At 32.6% G+C, this 23,670-nt stretch overlaps 1 protein-coding gene across 1 annotated transcript in view; it reads left to right on the forward strand.

Annotated features, from left to right (window-relative positions):
* Positions 1-2,308: 2,308 nt before the first annotated feature.
* LOC143222124 (actin nucleation-promoting factor WAS-like) overlaps positions 2,309-23,670 on the forward strand; it is a 43,237-nt gene continuing 21,875 nt past the window's right edge. Inside the window, 5 exon segments of the mRNA XM_076448116.1 lie at positions 2,309-2,785; positions 9,558-9,698; positions 10,762-10,848; positions 19,153-19,252; positions 22,810-22,869. Of these exon segments, the coding sequence (XP_076304231.1) occupies positions 2,678-2,785; positions 9,558-9,698; positions 10,762-10,848; positions 19,153-19,252; positions 22,810-22,869 (496 nt within the window). The 5' untranslated portion in view covers positions 2,309-2,677.

The following is a 23,670-nucleotide window of genomic DNA, read 5'->3' on the forward strand; positions in this document are numbered from 1 at the left end:
TGTCATAATTAAATGCTTTGTTAAAGAATTGTATTGCCCACGTGGTTTGTAACTGTTCATAGGAGCAAAGTATAGCTTATACGTTTTTGGCCATGTCAAAAATATCAAGCTGATTGGTTTTAAAGCTCAATTTAATTGTCAGCTTGAAACAGTGCCTGAAACAAATATGAGAGCATATAAAAATATGTTCCTGCAACTTCACCCTTTTTGTCGAAATCAGTCGTCGACAGACAATGTTCTTTAATAGACAAGTGAATGATATATATATATATATATATCATTTATTCAATGAACCAGTAGTAGGAGATTCTATAAGCGTCCATGCAAATATGCACACTGGTTTTTGTTGTTGTTTCCCTTTGTCTTAAAATTAGTTTCACTTTACATCACGTGTCTAGTCTATCTGTTTCTCACACAGCTAGAATTCATTCGTTTAGTCTTCTCTATCTTTCTGTTATAAAGTAGATTTATCTGGTACTTGCGTGGATACCACGCTGTTATCTGCTGTTTGTTTTAATCCTTGTTTCTGTTTATTTATCCTGTTGTTACTGTTAATGATTTATTTAACAACTATTCTCTTCTTGGTTTAAATGTTTGTTTAATAACATTTTTCATTAGTTATATATTTTCATTAGACTTAGTTTTATATCAGTTAACCAAGTGATAAGAGCATCATCTTCCTGATTACTTTTGGTTCACACGTAAATGCACCTTCTATTGCATGTTTAAGCTTTGCTATCTGTACCAAGCAACCACCAGTAAATTTGTATATATATCATAATTATGGTTGTTCAAACATTATCTGATTTTCTTTTCAATTGTAATCTTTTGTTTTTAGTAAAATGGAATAAATAGTTTGTTTTTACATGCATTTAACTTTTAAAAATATTTTTAAGCGAATTTGTGTAATTTAGATATTATGTTGTCTAGCCTTTACGCTCTACTACGAACCAACAACACAAACAAATTATTTTGTTGTTTAAGCATGAACTTACTACTTGTGAGTTATTTAAAACTTATTACTCTACAAGGGTTATTTAATGGGAGAAAAACGGCATTTAAAGTTATATTGTCAGGGAATAATATTCTTAAATACATCGAATTGTATTAAACATAAGAGTATAGGAATGTCTCATACTGTTCCAAAGAGAAATATCACATTGCATATTTATGTCAGAAATATAGTTGTGTTTATTTGGTACATAATAGAAATAATTTAAAATATACTACAAAAATTATACAGAGTTTGTTTTTGTTCCACTTATCTAGAATAGCTAATAAATAAGTACAAATAAACTGAAGAGAGCATTGAAATTATAAAATAAACGCAAGTAATACTTCTAAGTTGATGCATTACAGTTAAAGAGACTTGTTGGCACAGAATTTCGGGTTTTTTGTACTGTAATTTAGATATACTAATCTGTATTGGTACTTGTAATTGTGATACATAATTATACGTTATGAAAGAAGTTAGTCTCATTATTTGGCTCAAAAATCCAGATTGAGCTTTTTTTTTTTATGTCGAATACTGCTGATTGTCTACAATCAATTTGGTCAGAATCTCAAACTTAAAGACGACTATATGTAATCTCCAAAGGTCCCTTGCCTTGTCATTTAGCTATAGCGTGTATACAGTGACATGAAAAGGGTAAAACGAAGTATGTTGTAGGGCAAACTACCAAAGACAATAAGGAATTAACTATATATATATATATATGCTCCCGCTAGTACAGCGGTATGTCTCCGGGTTTATAACTCTACAATCAGGGGTTTGATTTCCCTCGGTGGACTCAGCAGATAGCCCAGTGTGGCTTTGTTAAAAGAAAAAAAAACACAACTATATATATGATTATATAAATTAATTTGTATCTATAGTTAACTCCTTATTGTCTTTGGTGGTTTGAACTGCAACATACTTTTTTTTTTCTGTATAAAGTACTGTTCACACTCAAAATTCGAATATTGACACTAACTTTCATTCTATATTCTGTATATCAAATTAAATATTTAAAGGTTTGTATATATTTAATTTTATATATTATGATTTAATTCGCTGTATCAAAATTAGTTAAAATTTCGTGGAAAGATGACGAATAACTTGTTATAAAACCTGATACATTTCAAAGAACGAGTTTTTGTGTTTCAGAAATTAAATACAACATGGATAAAAACAAAAAATTACGGTTTAGGTATTTGAACTAAATTCAAATATATTAAAACCATCAAGTTATGTTTAAAAATAAATTTAAATTAACAATTACCTTTATCTTTTCTAAATTTATTTCAGGTTTTAATAAAAATCACATCCGTTGCGGAAATGGGAGTCAGGCAGTGTTCCATATCGAAGATTACTGGGGCCTGTTTTGTTAGTTTAACGTAGTTTGTGATTAAGGTGTAATATATTTGTTTGATCGTTCAACGTAAGGTAGTAGTACTTAAAATTGTATAAATATTGTGCAAAAACCAAAGATTAATTTATTAACATTTTAGACTCAAAACTTTCCAGACGCCAAAACAAAGTTAGGTTTTTCCACCTTACCTAATTTTTACATTAAATATTTATGTTTAAAATAGCTAGCGTAACATTAATATTACTGTATTGTATAATATAACTAAAACTAGCATTACCTAAACTAAAAAACGTTGACGTAGCTTTATTACGTCTGAATCTGATAAAATGGCGTTTCAACCAAATAAGCGACAGTTGCCGGAAAACAAGCATTCGTCGTTGTTGTCACCTGAGGAAAACAGATTGGTATTTACTCTTCTTGGAAAAAGATGTACGGTGAGTTGATAAGTTTTTCTTTTCTAATTGTAATTGTGTTTCACTATTTCTGGCTTACATATGAGGTATAACTCAATTTATCGTAAGTTGTAACTACTACTACTACTGGTGGTAATACAACCAACTATTGTAATTTGTACTTATTATACAACATTTAGTTGGTGTAAGATTAATTTCTGTCTCAATGATAACTTTAATTTAGTTGCAGAAACAGTTTAAGGTTATTGTCAGTTTTTTATAACATACCAGCTAGTGTTGAGTGTTCTGAAACTTGAATATTTGGAGGGTTGTAAGAGACAGAATGTTTTATACAAATGCATAAATCAAATATATTAGCATCTGGCATTTGAAAAATTATTGATCAAGCATGGAAAAATGCTGACACGAAATTTAAGATCCTTGTTTAGGTGGCATTGTGTGGAAGCTGTAAATGTGGAATATTAGGTACTTCTTTCAGCCATTATCCTTACTGAATTTTTGGGATACATTTAGGGTGATGGTGTAAGTAAAATAAGGGGAAAAGTTACTCTATTTACTTTGGTTTGTGTGTACATCAACATATCTACCTTTATAATTTTAACAGAGTGCTCTTCAGATTACTCGTGTTACAAAATAATCTTGTTTCTTCAACTTGTCGATTCTTCATTGCAGTCAAACTAGATTTTTCTTTATTTGCCCAAAATTTATCAAAGTAATTTTCAAAAGAATGTGTTGTCTTAGATTCAGTTACATAATTTTGGAGATTGTTCCATGTATGTCTGGCTAAAGCTAAATTTCATTACATTTTTTTTATTTTAATTTTTTACACTTTAGAATTTATTGCTACGTGTTTTAATATTCTTTAGTTATTTTAAACTAGTTTTCTGTTACAGCAGATATCAATTACATGCCATATCACATTTACACTTAATCTTCTAAAGCATAATGTTGGTAGATATACTTAAATAAATGTTTTTTTGTAGTCCATATCTCTAAGCCTTGACATAAATTTGGTTTTACTGCACATCTTCATAGCTCACCTGAACATTCTTAGGATTATGTCAATACACATTGGTTATATTTTAATAAAAACACCTATGATGAGAGATTTCAAGCTAGAGATAACTATGGAAAGATCATGCATGTTGAGAGGGGAAAATGAAGAAAGAAAAGAAGCAAAAAAGGAGGTAGATATATTTTCTGAGATAAGGAGACCAGAATTGTACACAGTATTAGAGGTGATTACTTCTTTTTACTTGAAGTCTGTATACCTGAAAACATTAAAGAGAAAACTGGGGATAAATGGCATAAGTTTAAGAAGATGAGACTGATAGATAGCATAAAATATTTACAGAACCATAGGAAATGTGAGGACTTTTTTGGAAAATATTAGCAGTTATTCCTGTAGATATTAATTTCTTGGTAGTAATTTGGAAGAATGAGATTAAAAAATAGATTAAGCATATCACCAAGACAAGTTTCTCTGAAGGGATTTAAAGTAGGTAAAAAATCAGATCTGTGAGCCTCTTTCTTTCATTCTGATAGATCAATAGACAGTAGGCAGGAACTGTATGACTAGGAGTTGCTCATGTTACTGTATTTTTATTTGGAGAGAGAAGAATTATGCAATACATTATAGGCTATTTATATGTAGTATTATGTTTGAGAGAGTGTGATAAAAGAAGCTTTAAAATCATTCAGTGAAATATTATATTGTAAAGGTAATGTGGATTCGTTGAAGAAAGATCGTGCCTTCCTAATCTGTTAAGTTTTTTGAGGCTGTTATCTTAAGGACAATGGAAATATTATGGACTTGTTGTTGGAGTTACAAGGAAAATATTTTTTTTTTAATAAAACATCACAGAAAGAGTAGTTTAAAAGAATTGTATCAATAGGAGTTGGGAAAAAAACTATTTAATTCGGGCCTCAACAGATATTTTCAGATCTAGGGTCCAGCCCCAAAATTTGAGCTAAATATGCCTAACTTAAATTTACTACAGTTTTTATACTGGGAAATGTACATTTATTTACTTTCACAGCAATAAGTGCATGTTAATGAACACAATATCAATAATTACTTAATAGTAATGCCTGAATTAACTGCTTTTGCACCAATCTGAGTCTAAACACATGCACTGATTGGTTGAATTGAGAGAAAGAAGAAAAACAAAATGACACAAAATTATTAATGTTATGCTGAATCTTCCATTAAAATTCTAGAAACAAGTTTGATTTAGGACTTGAAGTCAATGCAGTAGTAGTTCTGGATTCAATTTCCATTTAATACGCGACTATGCACAAATAAAATGGAAGAAAATACTGTATGCACAATGAAAGTTTTAGTCATCACAGCAACCTAGTGCCTGTGATTTGTTGAAGTCTGATTTCATTAGATCATAAGGTGATAGGATAAGAAAAATAATGTGTCAGTTAAACTGGATCCTTGTTATTAGTTGAATGCCTCAGGGATCAGTGCTTGGGTTCTTACTTATTTTTATTTACATTAATGTACTAGAAGGGGCTTAATTAGTAAAATATCCTGATAACACTAAAATATAGGGAATTTTTAGATGTATTGAGTATGTTAAGGTACATGCACTACACAGTGACTAATCATGTGGTGAGTAAAAACAGTTTTGGAAAGCGATCATTATAAGGCAATACTTGCAGTTTATGCATATAATTTGGATTCTTTTTTTAATACAGATGGAACTCCACACAGCACAGAACTGGCACATTGTTGCTAGTACTCATGTAGTTATAGAACTGATATAATTTCATTATAAACAAATTGATCACAATCAAGATGTATATAATTATTTCTTTTTACAAATTATCAGTTATGTATCACTTGGATTGTTGGGTACAGTTTTAGTATCTTTATCTCAGAAAGTATATTGACTTGGTGGAAAATGCTAAAATGAGATATACTACTACATGCAGTTCCATAGATGTAAGGGTTATGTTAGAGGATTTGGTTAATTTTTTTTTTCCTTAGAAAAGAAGGGTGGTAGGTGATCTTATTGAAGTTTAGAAAGATTCTTCAAGATTCCAGCAAGTTTAAGGAGTATTGTTTCTTTTTGTTACCTTCTAAAGACAGTAGAGTTAGAGGAAACAAATTTAAGATTTGGTAAAAGACAGGCTAAACTTCAGTTAAGACATTTAAAAATAATTTTCTATCCAAGTGGTCAATTTATGGAACACTTTGCCATGAAGTGAGTACTGTACAAGTGTTTGAAAGAGGAACAGATGACCTCTAGAAAAGTAAAAGTTGAATCTAAATGTTTCATTTTTCTTAGAAGTGGGTGTATAAGGATATTATTAAAGGATCAGCTGATCCCTTGGTGTCTGTAATATTCCTATTTTGAAACAGATGTTAAATACATTACATTTCTGGTTTTATATACAAGATTTACTTTTAGAAGGCAACTAGTTTAATTAAATAAAATGATTAGGGAATGTATTTAAGGGAGAAATGTAAGTAGTGTTTGAGTTTGTTTTTTTTATGAGATCTATTCAATTTCCTAAAAAAAATGTATCTATAAATATAACACTTCTGTGTTTTGTCTCTGTGTATCTACTTTGGAGATGCATAAAGATTTTTGTATTGTGGTTTTTATGGGCAGTTTTGCATTTTTTACCACTACTTAGTTCCTCCTCACCAAAGTTGGCACAGAGATTCATTGTGTCCATGGGGAGATACAGATTTTCAGTTTTTACCACTGTTTGCTCCCTGTTGTTGGATCTTTACCAAACTGGCATGTTGGGTCGATTCAGAGATACACAAATATTTGCAGTGTCACATTTTGTAATTTGCACTTTTTACAATTACATGCCAGGGAAGCGACTTTTCAAGTCCTAAGATAATATTTCATTAATCATGAATTTACATAACTTCTATCCACGAAATGGGTAATTAACTAGTTTCTTATGTTTTACATTCAAACCAACAGGAGGCCAAGTGTGAAATGGTTAAAGAGAAATATTACAGTTTTGATAAATTATCATCATATTTAACTTTTAAGAATATAACATTTCTGTAAAATGGGGAGGACATGAGTGAAGTTTTTAAAGAGTTAAGTAGTTCTTCAGAGTTAGATATTATTATTTTAAAAAAATCATTGCTTGGAAAATATTAGAAATATTACTATAATGCAGTTTTAAGCAGGTTAGTATTAGAAACTGGATTAGTCTTAAGCCAAACAACTATTTGCTGTCACCTAGGAAAAAAGATTTCTATTAACTAGATGTGGAAGGAATAGAGATAAATAATCAGTAACATTAGTCTCTACATGATAAGTGTGTGTGAAGAATTGGGTTGACATATTTTCCTTTGTATGCAGGCATTTTTTAGCACATAATCATTACATATTACACATAAATTATACTAATAATAACCTACAGATTTCCAACTTATATTTTATGTAATCAATCATCTTTTCTAAGTTTAAGCTGCAGTGTATGATGCAAATGAATAGTCACGTGGTATTGGATGTACAAGATGTTTATTATTCATTGTTTTGTGATGTACAGTTGTATTATTGTAAACATGACTCTACTGTATACTGAGCTGTAGTGTATGAATACTGAATTGCAGAAAGTATTATGACTTAATTTTTGTAATTAAGTAATTTCTATTGTTTAAGGGTTTTCACTAAGAAAAAAAAAATCAAGACACTGTAATTTTATTAAAGGTACAGAAACGTTTAGAAGAGGATTAAGATGTTTTAGTGAAAAATATTATCCATAAGTACTTATTTATACAGTCATACCAGTCTGTTTTCTTCACATCTTTTGGGAAAAAGAAAAATTCCAGTTCTTATTTCAGTTTTACATAATTTATACTTGTGAAGGAACATCTAACAAAAACTGAAGGGTGATTAGGTTTAACTTCTTTACACTAGTTTATTCCAGCTGAACCACTGATTTACCTTTTAATTTTATGATTATTCAGAATTGTGATTCTCATTTATAGAAAGTATGTTGCATTGTGTATTAGAAACTACTGACAATATTATCAGTTAGTGTTAATAAAAACAACCTTTGGCTTCTGCTGAAATAGAACCATACATGTTGCTAAGTGGCACAGACAGTCCATGCAAACACATGTATGCTTATGGTACTTAACTAATTTCAGTTTATAAAAAAGAACAGGACAGACAAATCTTCACATGTATCAAGGATAAGATTGGACTTCCAGTTAGTGTCATTATTGCCTTTAAACTCTTTTGAAACAAACTGTGTAAATGGTTTGAAATTTTTAATTTTTCTACTGTAATGAAACTAGTAGTATTCAATTACAAATAACTTGCTACTTCAGAATGCAATGTTATTTCTATGTTTTACAGTTCAGTAGATTTGTGCTCTTTTATGAAAATTGATGTAACAGTAGAAATTTTGCAGTACATTATTGATACATAGTACTTTTCATATTGAAGTGGACTATGTTAGGTCTAGTTAGATTTAATAAACACATCATTAGACAAGTTTTTATACAATTCTACAAAACATTTTAAATTTGAAAACCAAAATGTTATGTAATCTGTATAGATTTTATGTATGAGACGTGCATAAATTTGTTTAGCCTGGAATATTATAGATATTCATAACATATCATAACATCACCAGCACAGTGATATTAAGGTAGTAAGATATAGATCGGAAGTCCTCTTGGGTCATACCAGTACTGTAACTTTGTGTGTACTTATCACTTGCTTTATTTACTTTATTTTGTTCATAGACTTATTATAACAATGAGTTAAAAGCAATACACAGAAATATAAAAGTAATGTATCTAGGCATAGTTAGTTTGACCTGGTTTCTCAGTTACTTGCCATTGAGGTTGGGTTTTTATGTTGTGATAAACAAATATTTAGCCTAGTAGAAGAAACTCTAGTAGCCCTTTGACTTGTCAGAATTGGTATGAATGTTGTCGTGTTTACTACTTAAAATGTGTATCAGAAATACTTGTTAGGTCAAATTAGTAGGCACCATATTGAGTGTTCAGTTGCTGTTTCTAAAGGAATGCACACTTGAAAATTCAGGATTCCTATGATTCATAATTTTGTGGCCTCAATGAAACACTTAAGAATGTCAATAAATTATTCTTACATTTTTAGGTTTATGCTTTGAAAGCCTAAGACTATAAGCAAGTACTTGTGACAATGTTTATACCTTCTAATGAATCTAAATAACTTGTTTGTTAATGATAAGATGTATTTTTACAAAAATCATTAATTCTTGTGTTTGTTTCTTGTTTAAGTGGAAAAAATAATTTTTTATTACTGGTCATGAAGCCAATTAAATTCAATGAAAAATAAAGATTTATTCATTGTAATTTCTTATTTGGACTAATGTACTTTAAAGTGTTGAAACTATTCAAGAAAGTGATATCTCTGAGCCAGTTTAACAATTGGAATGTTGTAGGTAGCAGTATCAAATGACAATGGCTGCCATTTAAAGGTGTAATCACCTTTTTTAAATATATTTTAAACAAGTTGACTCATCTCTGTATATGTTTTACCTATGAATAATATTATTTCATTGCTCTGTCAAAATGAAACAATTGCATACCATTTGTATTTATGACTCAAATTTTAAAAGTTCATGAGGCAAACTTGTATAGCAGAACAACTTTATGCAGATGTATAAAATCAGTATTAAAGGGTAAAAAAAAAACATCTGTTTATCAACATTCTTTTAGTGCACACTGTTTTTTTATTGTTTAGGAACTAGTATGTGTGTGTGTATATATATATTTATAATGTGTATATTTTTTTAATGTTAACAATAGACACTGGCTACAACTGTTGTCCAAGTGTTTCTGACTGAACCTCCTCTTCATTCTCGATGGTCTAAACACTACTGTGGTGTTGTCTGTTTTGTGAAAGATAATTCAAAAAGATCTTACTTCATCAGGGTATTTGATATGGATGTGAGTAAAAACACCAATGTCTTTTGTTTTTTAATTAGCAGTGGTATATCAGAGTCTTGTTTTGAGAACAAATTTCAATTTTGTTTCTTACATGTACTCACAAGTTTTATTGTTCTTTCATGTTTATCATCAGTTTTCCTGTTTTGAAACAGTTAATCAGCAAGAGAAATTCAACACTAAAAACGTGTTTAAATAAAAGTACTTTTAAATATGTATTTGGTGTATGAAATGGCATAAATTACTATATTTGCTTGTATTTATAAACTTGTGGGTGTGTATGCATGCATTCTGATATATCTTATTCTTTATAAATAGGTTAATTGTGTAGTTGTATATTCAAGCGTAAATGATTGTGGGAATTTTTTATGTAAATTTATGTGTGACAATATCTTATGTATGAATAATCCTCTAGAATTCTTAGTCAAGGCAGACTCATTTAAGATATTAAAGGACTAAAATGTTGCATTGCTGTGTTAATTGTATAAATGCATGAGTTTCGACATTGTAAAAATTATAATGTTTTGGTTATTTTACTGCACAAAAGAAGACCTGTATCATTTAGATCAGGGGTTCCCAACCTATTGGCACTCGCGACATGAAAATGTAATTGATGAAATAAAATTAATGTTATCCCAAGCTACTTCTAACAAGGCTACGTGACTCCCCTGCCAAGGCTTCGCGACCCACCGGTTGGGAACCCCTGATTTAGATTAATTACTAATTTTCATTGTTTTGACCAAAGTAATTTCGAATTTCAGGTGTAGTTTACGATTTTGATAATTTTTCTTTGTTAACCTAATGCAGTATAATTTGTATGTATTCCTGAAAAATTTTAGATTTTTTGTACCCTTTGCCATGTTTAAAATGACCATTATCTTAATTTTAAAAAAGCAATGGGGGACAATGTTTATGTAACTCACCAGTCTTAGTAAATAAAGTGAGGAAGAATTTTAAAACCTATAAACAGTCTTGTGATTTGGTGATATTTTACTATTTACATTAACCATAGACAGTTGAAATTTTAAGTTATTTGCATAATAATATAAAATTTTTATTCATTTAGAAGAAGAAGGGTGTCTGGGAACAGGAACTATACCAACAAATAGTTTATAAGACACCTAAGCCTTTTTTTCATACCTTTGAAGCTGATGTAAGTATCTTGTCAGAGCATAATAATGTTGTTGAAATATATCAGGTTGTGACTTACTTTTTTGGAATGGTATAGATACAATTTTAATATGATTAAAATGGAGTGATATACTACTGTAGATAATTTTGTATTACCATACATTTGTTAAATAAATTTGAAAAAAAATTATTTTAGTTGTTCCAAGCTCTTGCACTATGAATAGAAATTGTTTCTAATTTTGGTAGCATTTAAATGTTGTGTAATATGTATGTTAAACACTTGTTTTGTGACTTAAATCTCAGTGGCACTTTTTCTTTATATGTTGTCCTGTACAGTTTACTAAGTTTCAAGTAATGTTATTATAATTAATTTATGTTCTGCTATTAATTCCACCAACTTCAGTATTTATTAATTTATCTTTCTCATTGTAGTAAATTATGGTGTACAATATGATAACTATTAATATTAAAGTTTTCTTATCTGAAGTTACAGATAACTAGCCATTTTATGTGTGGCCCAGCATGGCCAAGTGGTTAAGGCACTTGACTTGTAATCTGAGGGTTGCGGGTTTGAATCCCCATTACACCAAACATGTGATGGTCAATCCCACTATCCCTTCAGTGTGGATTCCTGTCCTTGTTGGGAGCCACCCAGGGAAGGATCTGTTCTTTCAGTTTACCTCCTCTGGGATCTAAACATCCAACCACATGTTTGCTGTGCATGGTGACCCACGAAGGAGAGGAGAGGATCCTGGTGGTTGAGGGGTCCAACCCTAACATACCACTTTGGCCTTGAATTCCTGTAGACAGACAGCCTCGGGTTGGCCCTTTAGGGTCAATTGGCTGGTCCACTTGGGCTATGATCAACCAAGTACCAATGTTGGATGTTCTCAACAGGTGTTGTGGGCATTGTATCTGATGCTGGTGTTTAGACATAGTGCTCACAAAACCCTGGCATTGCTGCAGTGCCCTTGTTTGGCATTATAGTGTGTATCTTCATAGGAGTTCATAGCAGGTGGGTTAGTGAGCACCGAAAAATTCTTTTTTTTTATGGATCCTCCAAATAAAAACTTCAATAAAATAGTGAAAAAACAGTTCATAGGTAAATGACCATTTCTTGAAGATACTGAGCAGCAATCTTCAACACCTGTACCTCATTTTCTTATACTACATTCTCTTTCAGACAAACCTTTAGGGCAAATTTATTTTTCATTCAAAAGGGACTAGAGAGACTTGCTGGCTTTCCAAAGTCAGTCAAAAAGCTTTGCTCTGGTGACATATTGTTGTTAATATCCACATCTCAGCACAATGTGAACTCCTCTTACATTTAAAGGTAATTGTGAATATACCTATTGAGATTATGCTTCATGCTACTTTGAATTTGTCACAAAGAGTTATTGTTGAGAGGGATTTGAAGAACATCCTTGAGTCAGAGATTCTTATTGGTTTCTCTACTCTAGGAGTTTCTGCAGTGAGGTGTATCTCCACTTGCAAAGATGGAATTACAATGCCAGCCAATATTCTCATTCTGACATTTACATCGTCACATCCACTTGCCACTATCAAAGCAGGTTATCTTAATTGCAAGGTACAGCCATACATTCTAAACCCTCTCAGATGTTTCTAATGTCAGCAGTTTGGTCACTCAAAGACATCATGTAATGATGGTTCCTTGATGTGTGGCTGTTGCAGTGGCAAGGACCACAGTGCCTACAAGTTATGAAACAGACACTCATTGCATCAGTTGCAATGGCTCTCGTGCATCTAACTTTAATTTTTGACCTAAATGGTTGGAAGAATAAGAGGCACAGCATTTTAAGACGATTCAGAACATTACTTACCCTGAGGATCGAAAGTTGCTGTTAAAAAAGTTGATTAATCAATATCAACACTCGTCTCTGTGCCATTTATCTCCAGCTTCTCTTGCTGTTCTTCTGATTGTTTTTAACAGGATGTAGCATGAGAACATTTTTACTGATACCTGGCACCAGGTTATTGTTCTGCTGTTCTCTAAGCCTGGGAAGGATCCCAAGATTCCTTTAAACTACTGTCCAATTGCTTTGACAAGCTGTCTATGTATGATCATGGAGAGGATGGCTAATGCTTGTCTTGTTTGGTTCATTGAATCAAAGAACCTCCTCTCACCAAAGCAATGTGGGTTTGGATGGCAGCGCTCCACCATGGACCACCTGATTCGACTTGAAAAGTCAATTGGAAAAGACTTATGATACAAAATGGAGGTATGGCATTTTGTGCGACCTCCATTTATATGGGCTACATGGTTATTTGCCCATTTTTATTTAATATTTTTTAATAGACAGGCAATTCCAAGTTTGTATGGGTTCAACACTTTCCAGTTCTTTTTTTACAGGAACTTGGAGTCCCTCAAGGCTGTGTTTTGAGTGTCACACTTTTCAGTATAAAGATTAATGTCATCACTAACTAACTCTCTTTTACTATTTCAAATGGGCTCTATGTCGATGCCTTTCATGTCTGACGTCAGTCGTCTAACACGAGGTATATTGAGTGAAAGCTAAGGATTTCCCTCAGTTGTTTACTAAAGGGGACCACAGCAAACGGTTTTAACTTCTTTCTTTCTAAAACCATTTACCTGCACATTTGCTGCCAACAGGGTATTCACCCTGATCCTGAACTCCGTATCAGTGAAGTTGTGCTATTTGTGGTCCCTGAGACAAAGTTCTTGGGGCTTATCTTTGACCATAAGCTGACCTTTATACCACACATCAAGCAGGTATGGGTCAAATGTACAAGAGCACTGAACATCTTGCATGTCCTCTCTTCCACCACTTCTGGAACAGATCAATGTTCTATGCTAAAGATATATCATACAGTTATTCAATCAAAACTAGACTATGGGTCACTGGTCTATGGCTCTGCCAGAACCTCAGCCTTGAAGATGCTGGATCCCGTTCATCATCAGGGACTTTGGCTCTGCACCAGGGCTTTCCACACTTTCCCAGTTCAGAGCTTATACACAGTCTCTTGAACTTTCTCTACACCTCTGCCATTTGCAACTGTGTTTACTGTATGCTTTGAAACTTCGTTCCTTACCTCAGCATCCCACCTGTGATTGTTTTCTTTCCTCGATGGGCCAGGCTTTTTCAGAACAAATGATCTGCCATTGCTCCTTTTGGCCTTCGTATCCAGGTGCAGTTAAATGAATTGGGTCTGTTGTTGGATAACACTGCTGCATCCACTGGTCAGCCCCCCACCACGGCTTATTATATTCCCCAGAAGTAACCTTTCTTTAAGTCATCTGAGAAAAGCAGATACACCCAATTGGAAATACTATGTTATTCACTGAATATCTTTCAAATCTTCCCTCCATTCCTGTTTATATAGATGGTTTAAAATCGGATGACTCTGTAGGCTCTGCCATAGTTTGTTGTGGTTCAGTGGTTGCATGCAGAATTCCCTCTCTAGTTTATGAGTTTACAACTGGATTCTACACCATTCCTCTTGCCTTGGATCATGTAGAAGCTAAGCAGTACTCAAACTGCACTATTTATACTGACTCCCTTAGTTCTCTACTGGCCCTAGAATCGCTTCATGTTAGTTCTCACCGAAATTCAAAACTGATTGGCCTATTTCTCTTTAACATCTTCTGTCCAATTTTTCTGGATACCAACCCACATTGGTATTCGTGGGAACTGGCTCGCCAACACTGCAGCTAAATCTGTCTGTTCTGGCACTATCACTGCTGTGCCTGTTCCATACACGGACTATGGTTCTGTATTTGAGACTCGGCTCTGTGCCAGTTCACAGTCAACTTGGAGTTAGCAACATGAAAACAAACTTTTTCAAATAAAACCCTTTATTCGACTTTGTCCATCTTGCTTCCATAAGGATTGGAAAGAGGAAGCTGTCATAACTAGAATATGCATTGGTCACAGGTTTTCAACTCATCGTTTTCTTTTATCTGGGACTGATGCACCAATGTGTTGTCTGTATGATATTCAGGTCACAATAAGCCACATTTTACTGTCTTGCCATTGTTACTACTATAATGACAGCACCATTTTAAACATGTTTTATCCCAAGGTTTATCCATGGCATTAGACTGTTATTGATGATAGTGACACTGTCCACCTTAGAAATGTTTTTAGTTTTTTAAAGGCCATTAATCTTTATGCTATTTAAGCTATTTAATTTACAAAATATACCTTTTTTAATGTGATTCCCTTTTAAGAATCAAAGTACATTTAGTTCAATTTGAAATCAGAAAATGGCCATAACATCAAATAACTTGAAACCAGGACTAGAAAGGCCAACTTCATGTGACTGACATTGATTTTTGAACTTGCACATAGTCATCCTAGTGAGTTATGATAATTACAGTTATGCTACAGAAAGTCCTTTACAATCTGTATTACTGTAGTTTTTCTCTTACTGCTGTAGACTAGATGTAAAAATTGGATTTAATGCTATTTATGTTTTTAATTATAAAATTAAACTTTGTTTTGTTTTATCTTAATTTCCTTTTATTAATTTTAATAATTTTACTTTAATTTTAACTTTTTACCTGATGTGTGGCACTGATAGCCTAGTTGCTTTGTGCCATAAAACACTAAACCAACCAACCAATTTCACAATTCATTGGTAAAAGAGTAGTCCAAGAGTTGGTGGTGGATGGTGATGACTAGCTATCTTCCCTCTAGTATTACACTGCAGAATTAGGAATGGTTAGCATAGATAGCCCTTGTAGTTTGTGCAAAATGTAAAACAAACCAAACCATTTTATGTGAGAAAACTGCATAAAATTATAGCTTTTCTTAATTGACCAATAATGGCCATTTTTATTTTTAGTTATAACTTGTTACTCTATGTGTAAAGAATAAAGCCAAAATTAGCTCTCTCCTACATGTTTTTTAAAAACTATGAAATAGTGTATAATATAAAATCATGAATATCCTTTTTTTTTTTCCTGAAGTAATTTATATGTCATCTAAAATCAGTACATAATGTTTTATTATTTACCAAAATTCCAAAGAAGTAATTGAGGAGTAATAGCTCTATAAATAAATATCATATATAAATTATCTGTTTTAAATACCACTTTTTCTTTTAAGGAAAATAGTGAATTGTACAGAGTGGAACAAATCAGTAAATGTGAAGTGTGGATTTTTCTACCTATGTGTAGGGCATCAAAAAATTCATTATATGATTGATACTTGAAACTCTTGGTAATTGAGAAAACTCCATAACCACAGGATTGTGGAAAACAAAATTCTACGTTTTCTACAAATATATCATTTATTACAACTGTGGTGTTGCCAGTAAAGGCATTATTAGGTACAGACTGAAATTATTTTAGCAAGGTTTTTATATATATATGTTTAAGTAAAGAATTGGAAGTGATCTTAGCATACACCTTGGAATTACATGGGGAGGAAATTGTTAAAACAAACATCAATGTGACCCAGAAAAAGAAATGTGCAGTTTTATGTATCTGTGAAAAAGGTAAAAAACTAGACAGTCTAGAAATTTTGGAAATAAAGTTTAGAAACAAATCCAGAAAAGTTCAAAATGATGAAACCAATTTAATCTCACCATTTCTTACCTACACTTGTCTCCAGGTGAATGTCAAGGTTCTCTATCTGTTCTTTATTTAAATGTTTATTATAAACATTGCTACAAAGCACTTCAGTTTGTACCTAATGATGCCTTTGCTGGCAAAGCCATCGCCATAATAAATTGTATTTACACATGTTCTGTTCTGTTTTTCCTCAATTCTATCAATATGTTTGTAAGTTATATAATTTTGGTGGAAATTGGACTGGAAAAATATACAAATGGTAAATTGACTAGTCACAGTGGTTATGTACAAGAAAATGGCATACTTTTCTACAGATAGAATATGAAAATCCTCAGTTTAAATAATCCAGAAATAAACTTAGTAGTGTAACAACCTAATAAGAGACCCAGGTGTGACAGATGACTGGGACCCTTGGTGGAACTGAAAATGTTTCACTGTTGCTCACTCAATTAAAATAAGTGTTGGTTTTAAAAGGGAAAAAACAGTAGGTAGGGTCTATACAAAATGTCAGTATATAAGCAGGTTTACAAGTACGTGTAAGTAGGTATACCAATTGAGTAACAAAATTCAAATTTCTGACTTCTGACCAATGATATTAATATGAAAAAGCTACTTTTTTGACTTTTTTATTTCATGCATAGTTGACTTTGAGCTTAACTGCTCCTTAAAATACATATGAAATAAAAACACTGAAAAACGAATTGTTTCATAAATTTGAAGTTTGTTTTGTATTCAGTGTCATCATTACACACTCCAAAAATTATAACAAAAAATGCCTTCATCACACCAAGAAGTCTGTGATGTAGAATATTTGTGGAATTCGGATGTAATGACCATTGTGTTGGGCACAACCATTTTTAATGTTACTGGACCCTGTTTATGATCTTTAGCAGTTGAAATAGAAGTTAAAATGTCCCATTGTACAAAGGTAAGAGTGGATAAAACAAACCTGTTCAGTGAGAGCAGAAACATTATGGGCTTTGAGAATGTTGTCCACAGCATCTTTTATCACTAGGCTCAGATTATATACTGTACAATGTACAAATTTAACATTTAGCTGCAATTTTTTGAGTCATGCGCACCTGAATATAAACCATTCATATTTGCAGTGCCTTTATAATCTTGTTCATTTAAATTTTCAATTTGTAAACCAGAATCACTGATACATTGGATTGGTGTCTTAGTCAGTTGTCATGCATCCTGGTGATGTACTTTTATAAAGCCAACAAACAATTCACTGATGGTAACATTAAGGTTAGTGGAGACATATGAGGACTCTTATAAATTGATTTATCGTTTTGTTTTTTTTCTAACAGATCATACAATATTAGAACATATATTGCTAAGAGCCCAATGATCGAGAAAATATTTTTCTTATTTATTTTTGACATTGCAAATTTTCTGGGTATCCTCTGAAAGCTTGGTTTGAAAAGGCTAATATTATCATCACACTGACTATGTAATCAAGTGCCTGTGTCCAGTAATTTGTTTCAATCTTTACTTGACACTTCAGCTACTCTTTAAGTGTATCTTTAAGTTTCCATTGGGTGAAAATCATGCAAGAACGGAGATGGTAGGTAGAATTTTATGTCCTATGTTTCATGAAATGTGCTGCCAGTTTTCGGGTTCTGTAACCTTTGACTCACAATTTTGTCGCAGCTTTCCCCAACTATTACAAAAGACAATAGCAGAGATCCATCTTAACTGAATGATACAACTAAGTACGATGTACATGTATTTCAGAAGCTGGTATTTTTTTATAATATGCTGCAGAAAATGACAACCTACATTTTGCTTTGGAAGACTTTGCATGACAGGTTGGTGAAGCCTGTTCTCAATTATGAAATATTTGTTGCTTTAACCCAGGTGGATAGTTACCCCTGTTACTCATGTCAGCAAAAACTTTCAATTTTACAGGCAATCCAGTCCACAGGCAGTGCAAGGGTAGTAGTTGGTTTTAATACCAATACCATATAAATTTAGGAAACTTTTCAAACCTTGCCTTATTTTCTGCAGCCTTCTTTTTTACCTGTACTCCACTAGGATGTACATGCTTCATCTTAAAATTTACAAGTCAGTTAAATTTATAGTAATACAATTATGTAATAAATAAAATTAAAAATTGAATATTATTGAATTTAAAAAAATATCGAACCAATGCCAGTTTCCAATATGTCAGAACCTACAGAAATCATTTTATTCATATTTTGAGTAGGTATCATTCAGCAAGCATCTGTTATTCTGAACTTAGATACAATAAATGCATAGTTATTATTTATTTATATATTTTCTTATTGTGAGAGGATATGAGTCGAGACCTGGGTGCGGCCATACTTCCCTACACCCTGATAGTTAACATCCCTGGGTAAACCTTCATCTAGTGTTGAGTCTTAGTTTTATAACAATTTTTTAATATCTGTCATAAAAATATTTTGTTGAGTTTGTGCAATACCTTCAAGAGGAATTTTATTTTTTTAAACTTGTGAATATTTTTCAGAATTTCACAAAAATTACTGAATAAAAATAATTTGCTATTTTATTTAAAAACGACATTTTTCCTAAGATTGACACAAATGGACAAACTTAACATTTCATAATAACCTCGCCATTAAGGAGTTCAGAATCTACTTGAACTGATATTAGGCGTGATATTAGTTTAAATAGTGACCTTTGTTTAAAGCTTTGATACCATCTTATACAAGTTTATAGTTTTGAAAAGTGTGTAACAGTATTTTTATGGAACTTATTTGAAACCATAAATTTTTGCAGAGTTGTCAAGCTGGTTTGAACTTTGCTGATGAAACAGAAGCAAATTTTTTTAAAAAGGTTGTCGATGAAAAAATTCAGGCTCGTCAGCAACGACGATTGGGTATGTTTTTTTTTTAACTTTCTTTGTGAGTGTTTGTAAATGAAAAAAAATCCTTTGTGATGAAAATTTCATTTTATCCCCCCCCCTTCAAAAAAAAGCTAATTTTATAGTTACCACTCAAAACATTTTAATGTTTAAAATGTAATTTTTCAAAAAAAAATAATTCTGTATATAATGCAGAAAGTATTGTTGCTTCCTTTAGATTCTATGAATGTGATACTTCAAGATTATCTGAAAAAAAATAATGTTAATCACAGTGATTAAATAAGTCCAAAAATATGACTCAAAACTTAATGCATTGGTTGATTGGAAAAGTTTGTACAGAATTTAGTCAGTTAAATTCTTTTAGATCATAGAATGTTTCACCTATGTTAATGACTTTGAACAAGTATCAGACCAACATTATTTAAGAAGTTGTATAGAAACTCTTTTGTTTGTTTTGGAATTTTGTGCAGAGCTACAGTGGGTTATCAGTGCTAGCCATTCCTAATTTAACAGTGTAAGACTAGAGGGAAGGCAGTTAGTCATCACCACCCACTGCCAACTCTTGGGCTACTCTTTTACCAATGAATAGTGGGCTTGGCTGTCACATTATAATGCCCCCACAGCTAAAAGGCTAAGCATGTATGGTGTGATGGGAATTCGAACCTGCAACCTTCAGATTACGAGTCGAATACCTTAACCACCTGGCCATATCGGACCCAGAAACTTTTTAATTCAACATATATCTGATAGTTTACAGTAATATAACATTTGCTTAGAGCTGTTGAAGCTGATTTGACCACACAATTGAAAAATGAAAGCACTTTTGTACTTACAAAAGTTATAATGTGGTTGCAACTGGGATCATTGAGCTGAGCAGAAATAAAATGATGGTAGATGCTGCCAGGCTATTACAGTTCAAAATTATTGGCAGTAACAGATAGCATTAGCAGCTTTTCCACTCTCTCTTTTTACCAACGCTAAACAAATGTAAGTAAAACAATTGACTTATAAAGCTAAAATTGAGCAGAACACTAGTAAAACATTATATAGCTTTGTGTTTAGCAACAAACAAACAAACAGCAATATTTTGGTTACGTAGATAATTGGAATAATTATAAATCCAATTTTGAGTAATTGATTACTTTGTGACATGTGACTTAATCATAACTTTGGTTAATTGATTGTTGGAATAAACAAATCAATAACCAGAAATACTAATTTTTGATTCTTTTGTGACAGTCGATTTAATCATAATATTAGTTAGTTAGTTGGCGGAATAACTAAAAATAGTAATAATCAGAAACTGTTTGTTAGCCACTTGAATTTCAGCTAATCGATTAAATTGCCTGACTGTATCTAGTTTAAAATGTATGAAAATGCTTTCTCAGGAAATATGTAGACTTAAGAGTTATTGCATGATTCATTACTTTGCTAATGATATTTTAGCTTAAGTTTGATCCTAGTTTTTGAAGAGTGAAGAGTTTGTGTTCACTTTGAAAACATGTAAATGCTTAGTTTACCACTAGTCAGTTTCTCCTATAGAGTTGTATGTTATATGCATGTGTGAGAGAAAGACAAACAGCAACAAAAATTGTAGCCACCTTTAAACAGACTCAAGCTGTTGTGATTTTTAAGTATATACATAGTTTCATATTTAAGTTTGAATATCCATTAATGTTGATGATCCTAAGTACAGAATACCAGCTTTAAATGAACACCGAGTTAAATATTATGTATGAAACATATAAGGGATTTTTGTTAACTTCAATTGAATATTTGCATTAAAAGCTACAAAATGAAAATTGAAAAATAAACTAAAACTATATTGATATATAATATTAGTTATCTCCTTTTTTATGCACTGATAATATACTCTTCAAAAAAAGAAACGCAAAAGGCAAAATATGAGACAAATTGTTAACAAGTTTATTCCGGGTAGTTCTGTATGGCATGTGTGAAACTTTGCACATTCACTGCTGAACTTCCAACTAGGTGAAGTTTAACGTTACTCAACATCAATAACGAGTATGCCCCCCGTGAGCATCAATAACTGCTTGGCATCTCCTGCCCATGGAAGCGATGAGTTGATGAATCACATCCTGTGGAATGGCTGTCCACTGAGCCTGCAAAGCTGCTGTAAGCTGAGGTAGAGTGCAGTTGAGGTTGTCGCTGTCGCATACGTCGTTCCAACTCGTCCCAAAGATGTTCGATGGGGTTTAAATCTGGTGATCTGGAGGGCGATGGAAAAATGTTGATGTTATGGTGTCTCTAGAACACAGTGGTGAGTCGGGCTGTGTGAGGACGGGCGTTGTCATGTTGAAAAACGTCGTTGACGTTCACCGTGATGGATTACACATGTGGCCTAAGAATCTCGTTGACGTATCATTGAGCTGTAAGATTCCCTCAAATGTGCAAAAGGTCTGTTCTGGCATTGTAGGCAATGGCAGCCCACATCATGATGCTGCCACCACCATATTTGTCAACATCCTGCACACAGTCTGCTGCAAAACGTTTATCTCGGCGACAGTAAACACGGGTCCTTCCATCCTGCCTATGAAGCATAAAACGTGATTCATTGCTGAACCAAACATGCCTCTATCGTCGATGAGGCCATACCCGATGTGCCCGAGTCCACTGCAGCCGTGCTTGACGATGTTGCTGGGTGAGGATGACGCCTCTGACTGGACGTCGAGGTCGGATTCCTGCATCTCATAGACGGTTGCGTACGGTCTGATTGGAAATCCTACACAGCCCTGGTATGGTTGAGGCAGTAGACGTTGCAGTGGTGGTTCTATCCTGAAGGTGACGCAACCGGATGTAGCGATCTTGTGCGGTGTGGTCACACAAGGTCTGCCAGATTGTGGATGGTCACGAGTTGATCCATGTTGTTGGTGACGATTCCATAGCCTTGTGATGGTGCTTGGGTGGACATTCACAGCTCTGGCAACATCTGATCGAGATTCACCTGCTTCCAAGCGACCAATGGAGTTGTTGCGTTGTGCTTCAGTCAGTCTTGGCGTAAGTGTATTGCATGTCGGTGGCTTAACGCTGAACTATGGAAACCGAGAACCAGTCACTTTTATAGGGATTTTGCACATGTTGCACTTGCAGAACATGCAGATCTCTCAAACAAATTTATTGGACACGCATGCGTTTTGGCAAAAAAATCAGATGTTTTCCTTCGTTTTGAAAGTGCACAACTTTTATTGTTATTTTGGTCTGACAATCAGTGCCTTAACACGTGTAACATCACATACTCTGAGCTTGTAACGTTATTACATATATTTTTCTTTAAAATAACACAAATATCCCTTTTGGGTTTCTTGTTTTGAAGAGTATATTAGATAAGATAACGTGTTTTGAGTATGTTAATTACACAATGATAAACTTCTATATTGTATCCAACCAATTGAGGTAGATTATTTTTAGTGTCAGTGAGAGGTTCTTAGAATATTTTAATAGGTTTCTAACAACTTCTGTTTACTGTAAATTTTAATGGGTTTCTAACAAACTACTGTTTAGTGTAAACTTTAATAGGTTTCTAACAATCTCCTGTTTACTGTAAATTACAGAAAGAAAACGAGCACAGAATAATGCAGTCCAGCCAACCCAGATGGGAATCACACTTACAGGTGAGATATATGCTTTTAAAATTAGTCTGATGTCCTGTATGTCTGGGTTGTTTCTCTTTATTCCATATACTTTTGTAATTAATGATCATTCCTTACTTTATTAACACTTAGTGTAGTTTCTCTGGACTAGTTTTATTTCTTAAAACAATACATTTCTATTTTCTTGACACCTAAAATTCTTGTTTCCAGTAGTACTGCACCAGAAATGAACATCACTTGTAATAATACATTGAAAGCTACTGGGAAAACACTTCAATTTCCATGGTAACATGCATAACATCACTTAAGTTTCACTTTATTTTACACTTTGCTTTAAATGGTCATTCCTTGTTTGGCCCCAAAGAAGAAAGTTCCACCTTTTCACTGTGTTCAGGTTATAGAATATATTTTTGAGTTAAATTTATTTCTCAAATGTGCATATTTTCCTGACATCGTGTATGATGCTTATTATCAGGGTTTGAAGTTAATCTCTCAAGACTGCAACAGTTGGTGACAAATTCATCATATTCAGCAGCTTTATATATAAAAAAACAGTAAGAATTTTAACTGCTGTTTTGAATGGATTTGATAACCCACATCTTCACGTAGGAGTGTATATTTATGTGAAAACCACCTTAATGTTAATGAGTGGTACTAAAATATTTATTAAGGTTATAATATTTGCATTTCATTTTTCATAGAAAGTATAATAAAAATAACAATTTCTACTAAATATTTCTGTTTGAAATCAATATTCTAACACCTCATTTGATTAATTTTATTTTTCAAACTTTTAGTAATTGAAATGCAACTTAACGGATT

The sequence above is a fragment of the Tachypleus tridentatus genome, chromosome 8 (genome assembly GCF_004210375.1).
Source record: "Tachypleus tridentatus isolate NWPU-2018 chromosome 8, ASM421037v1, whole genome shotgun sequence".
In the NCBI taxonomy this organism is placed as follows: domain Eukaryota; kingdom Metazoa; phylum Arthropoda; class Merostomata; order Xiphosura; family Limulidae; genus Tachypleus; species Tachypleus tridentatus.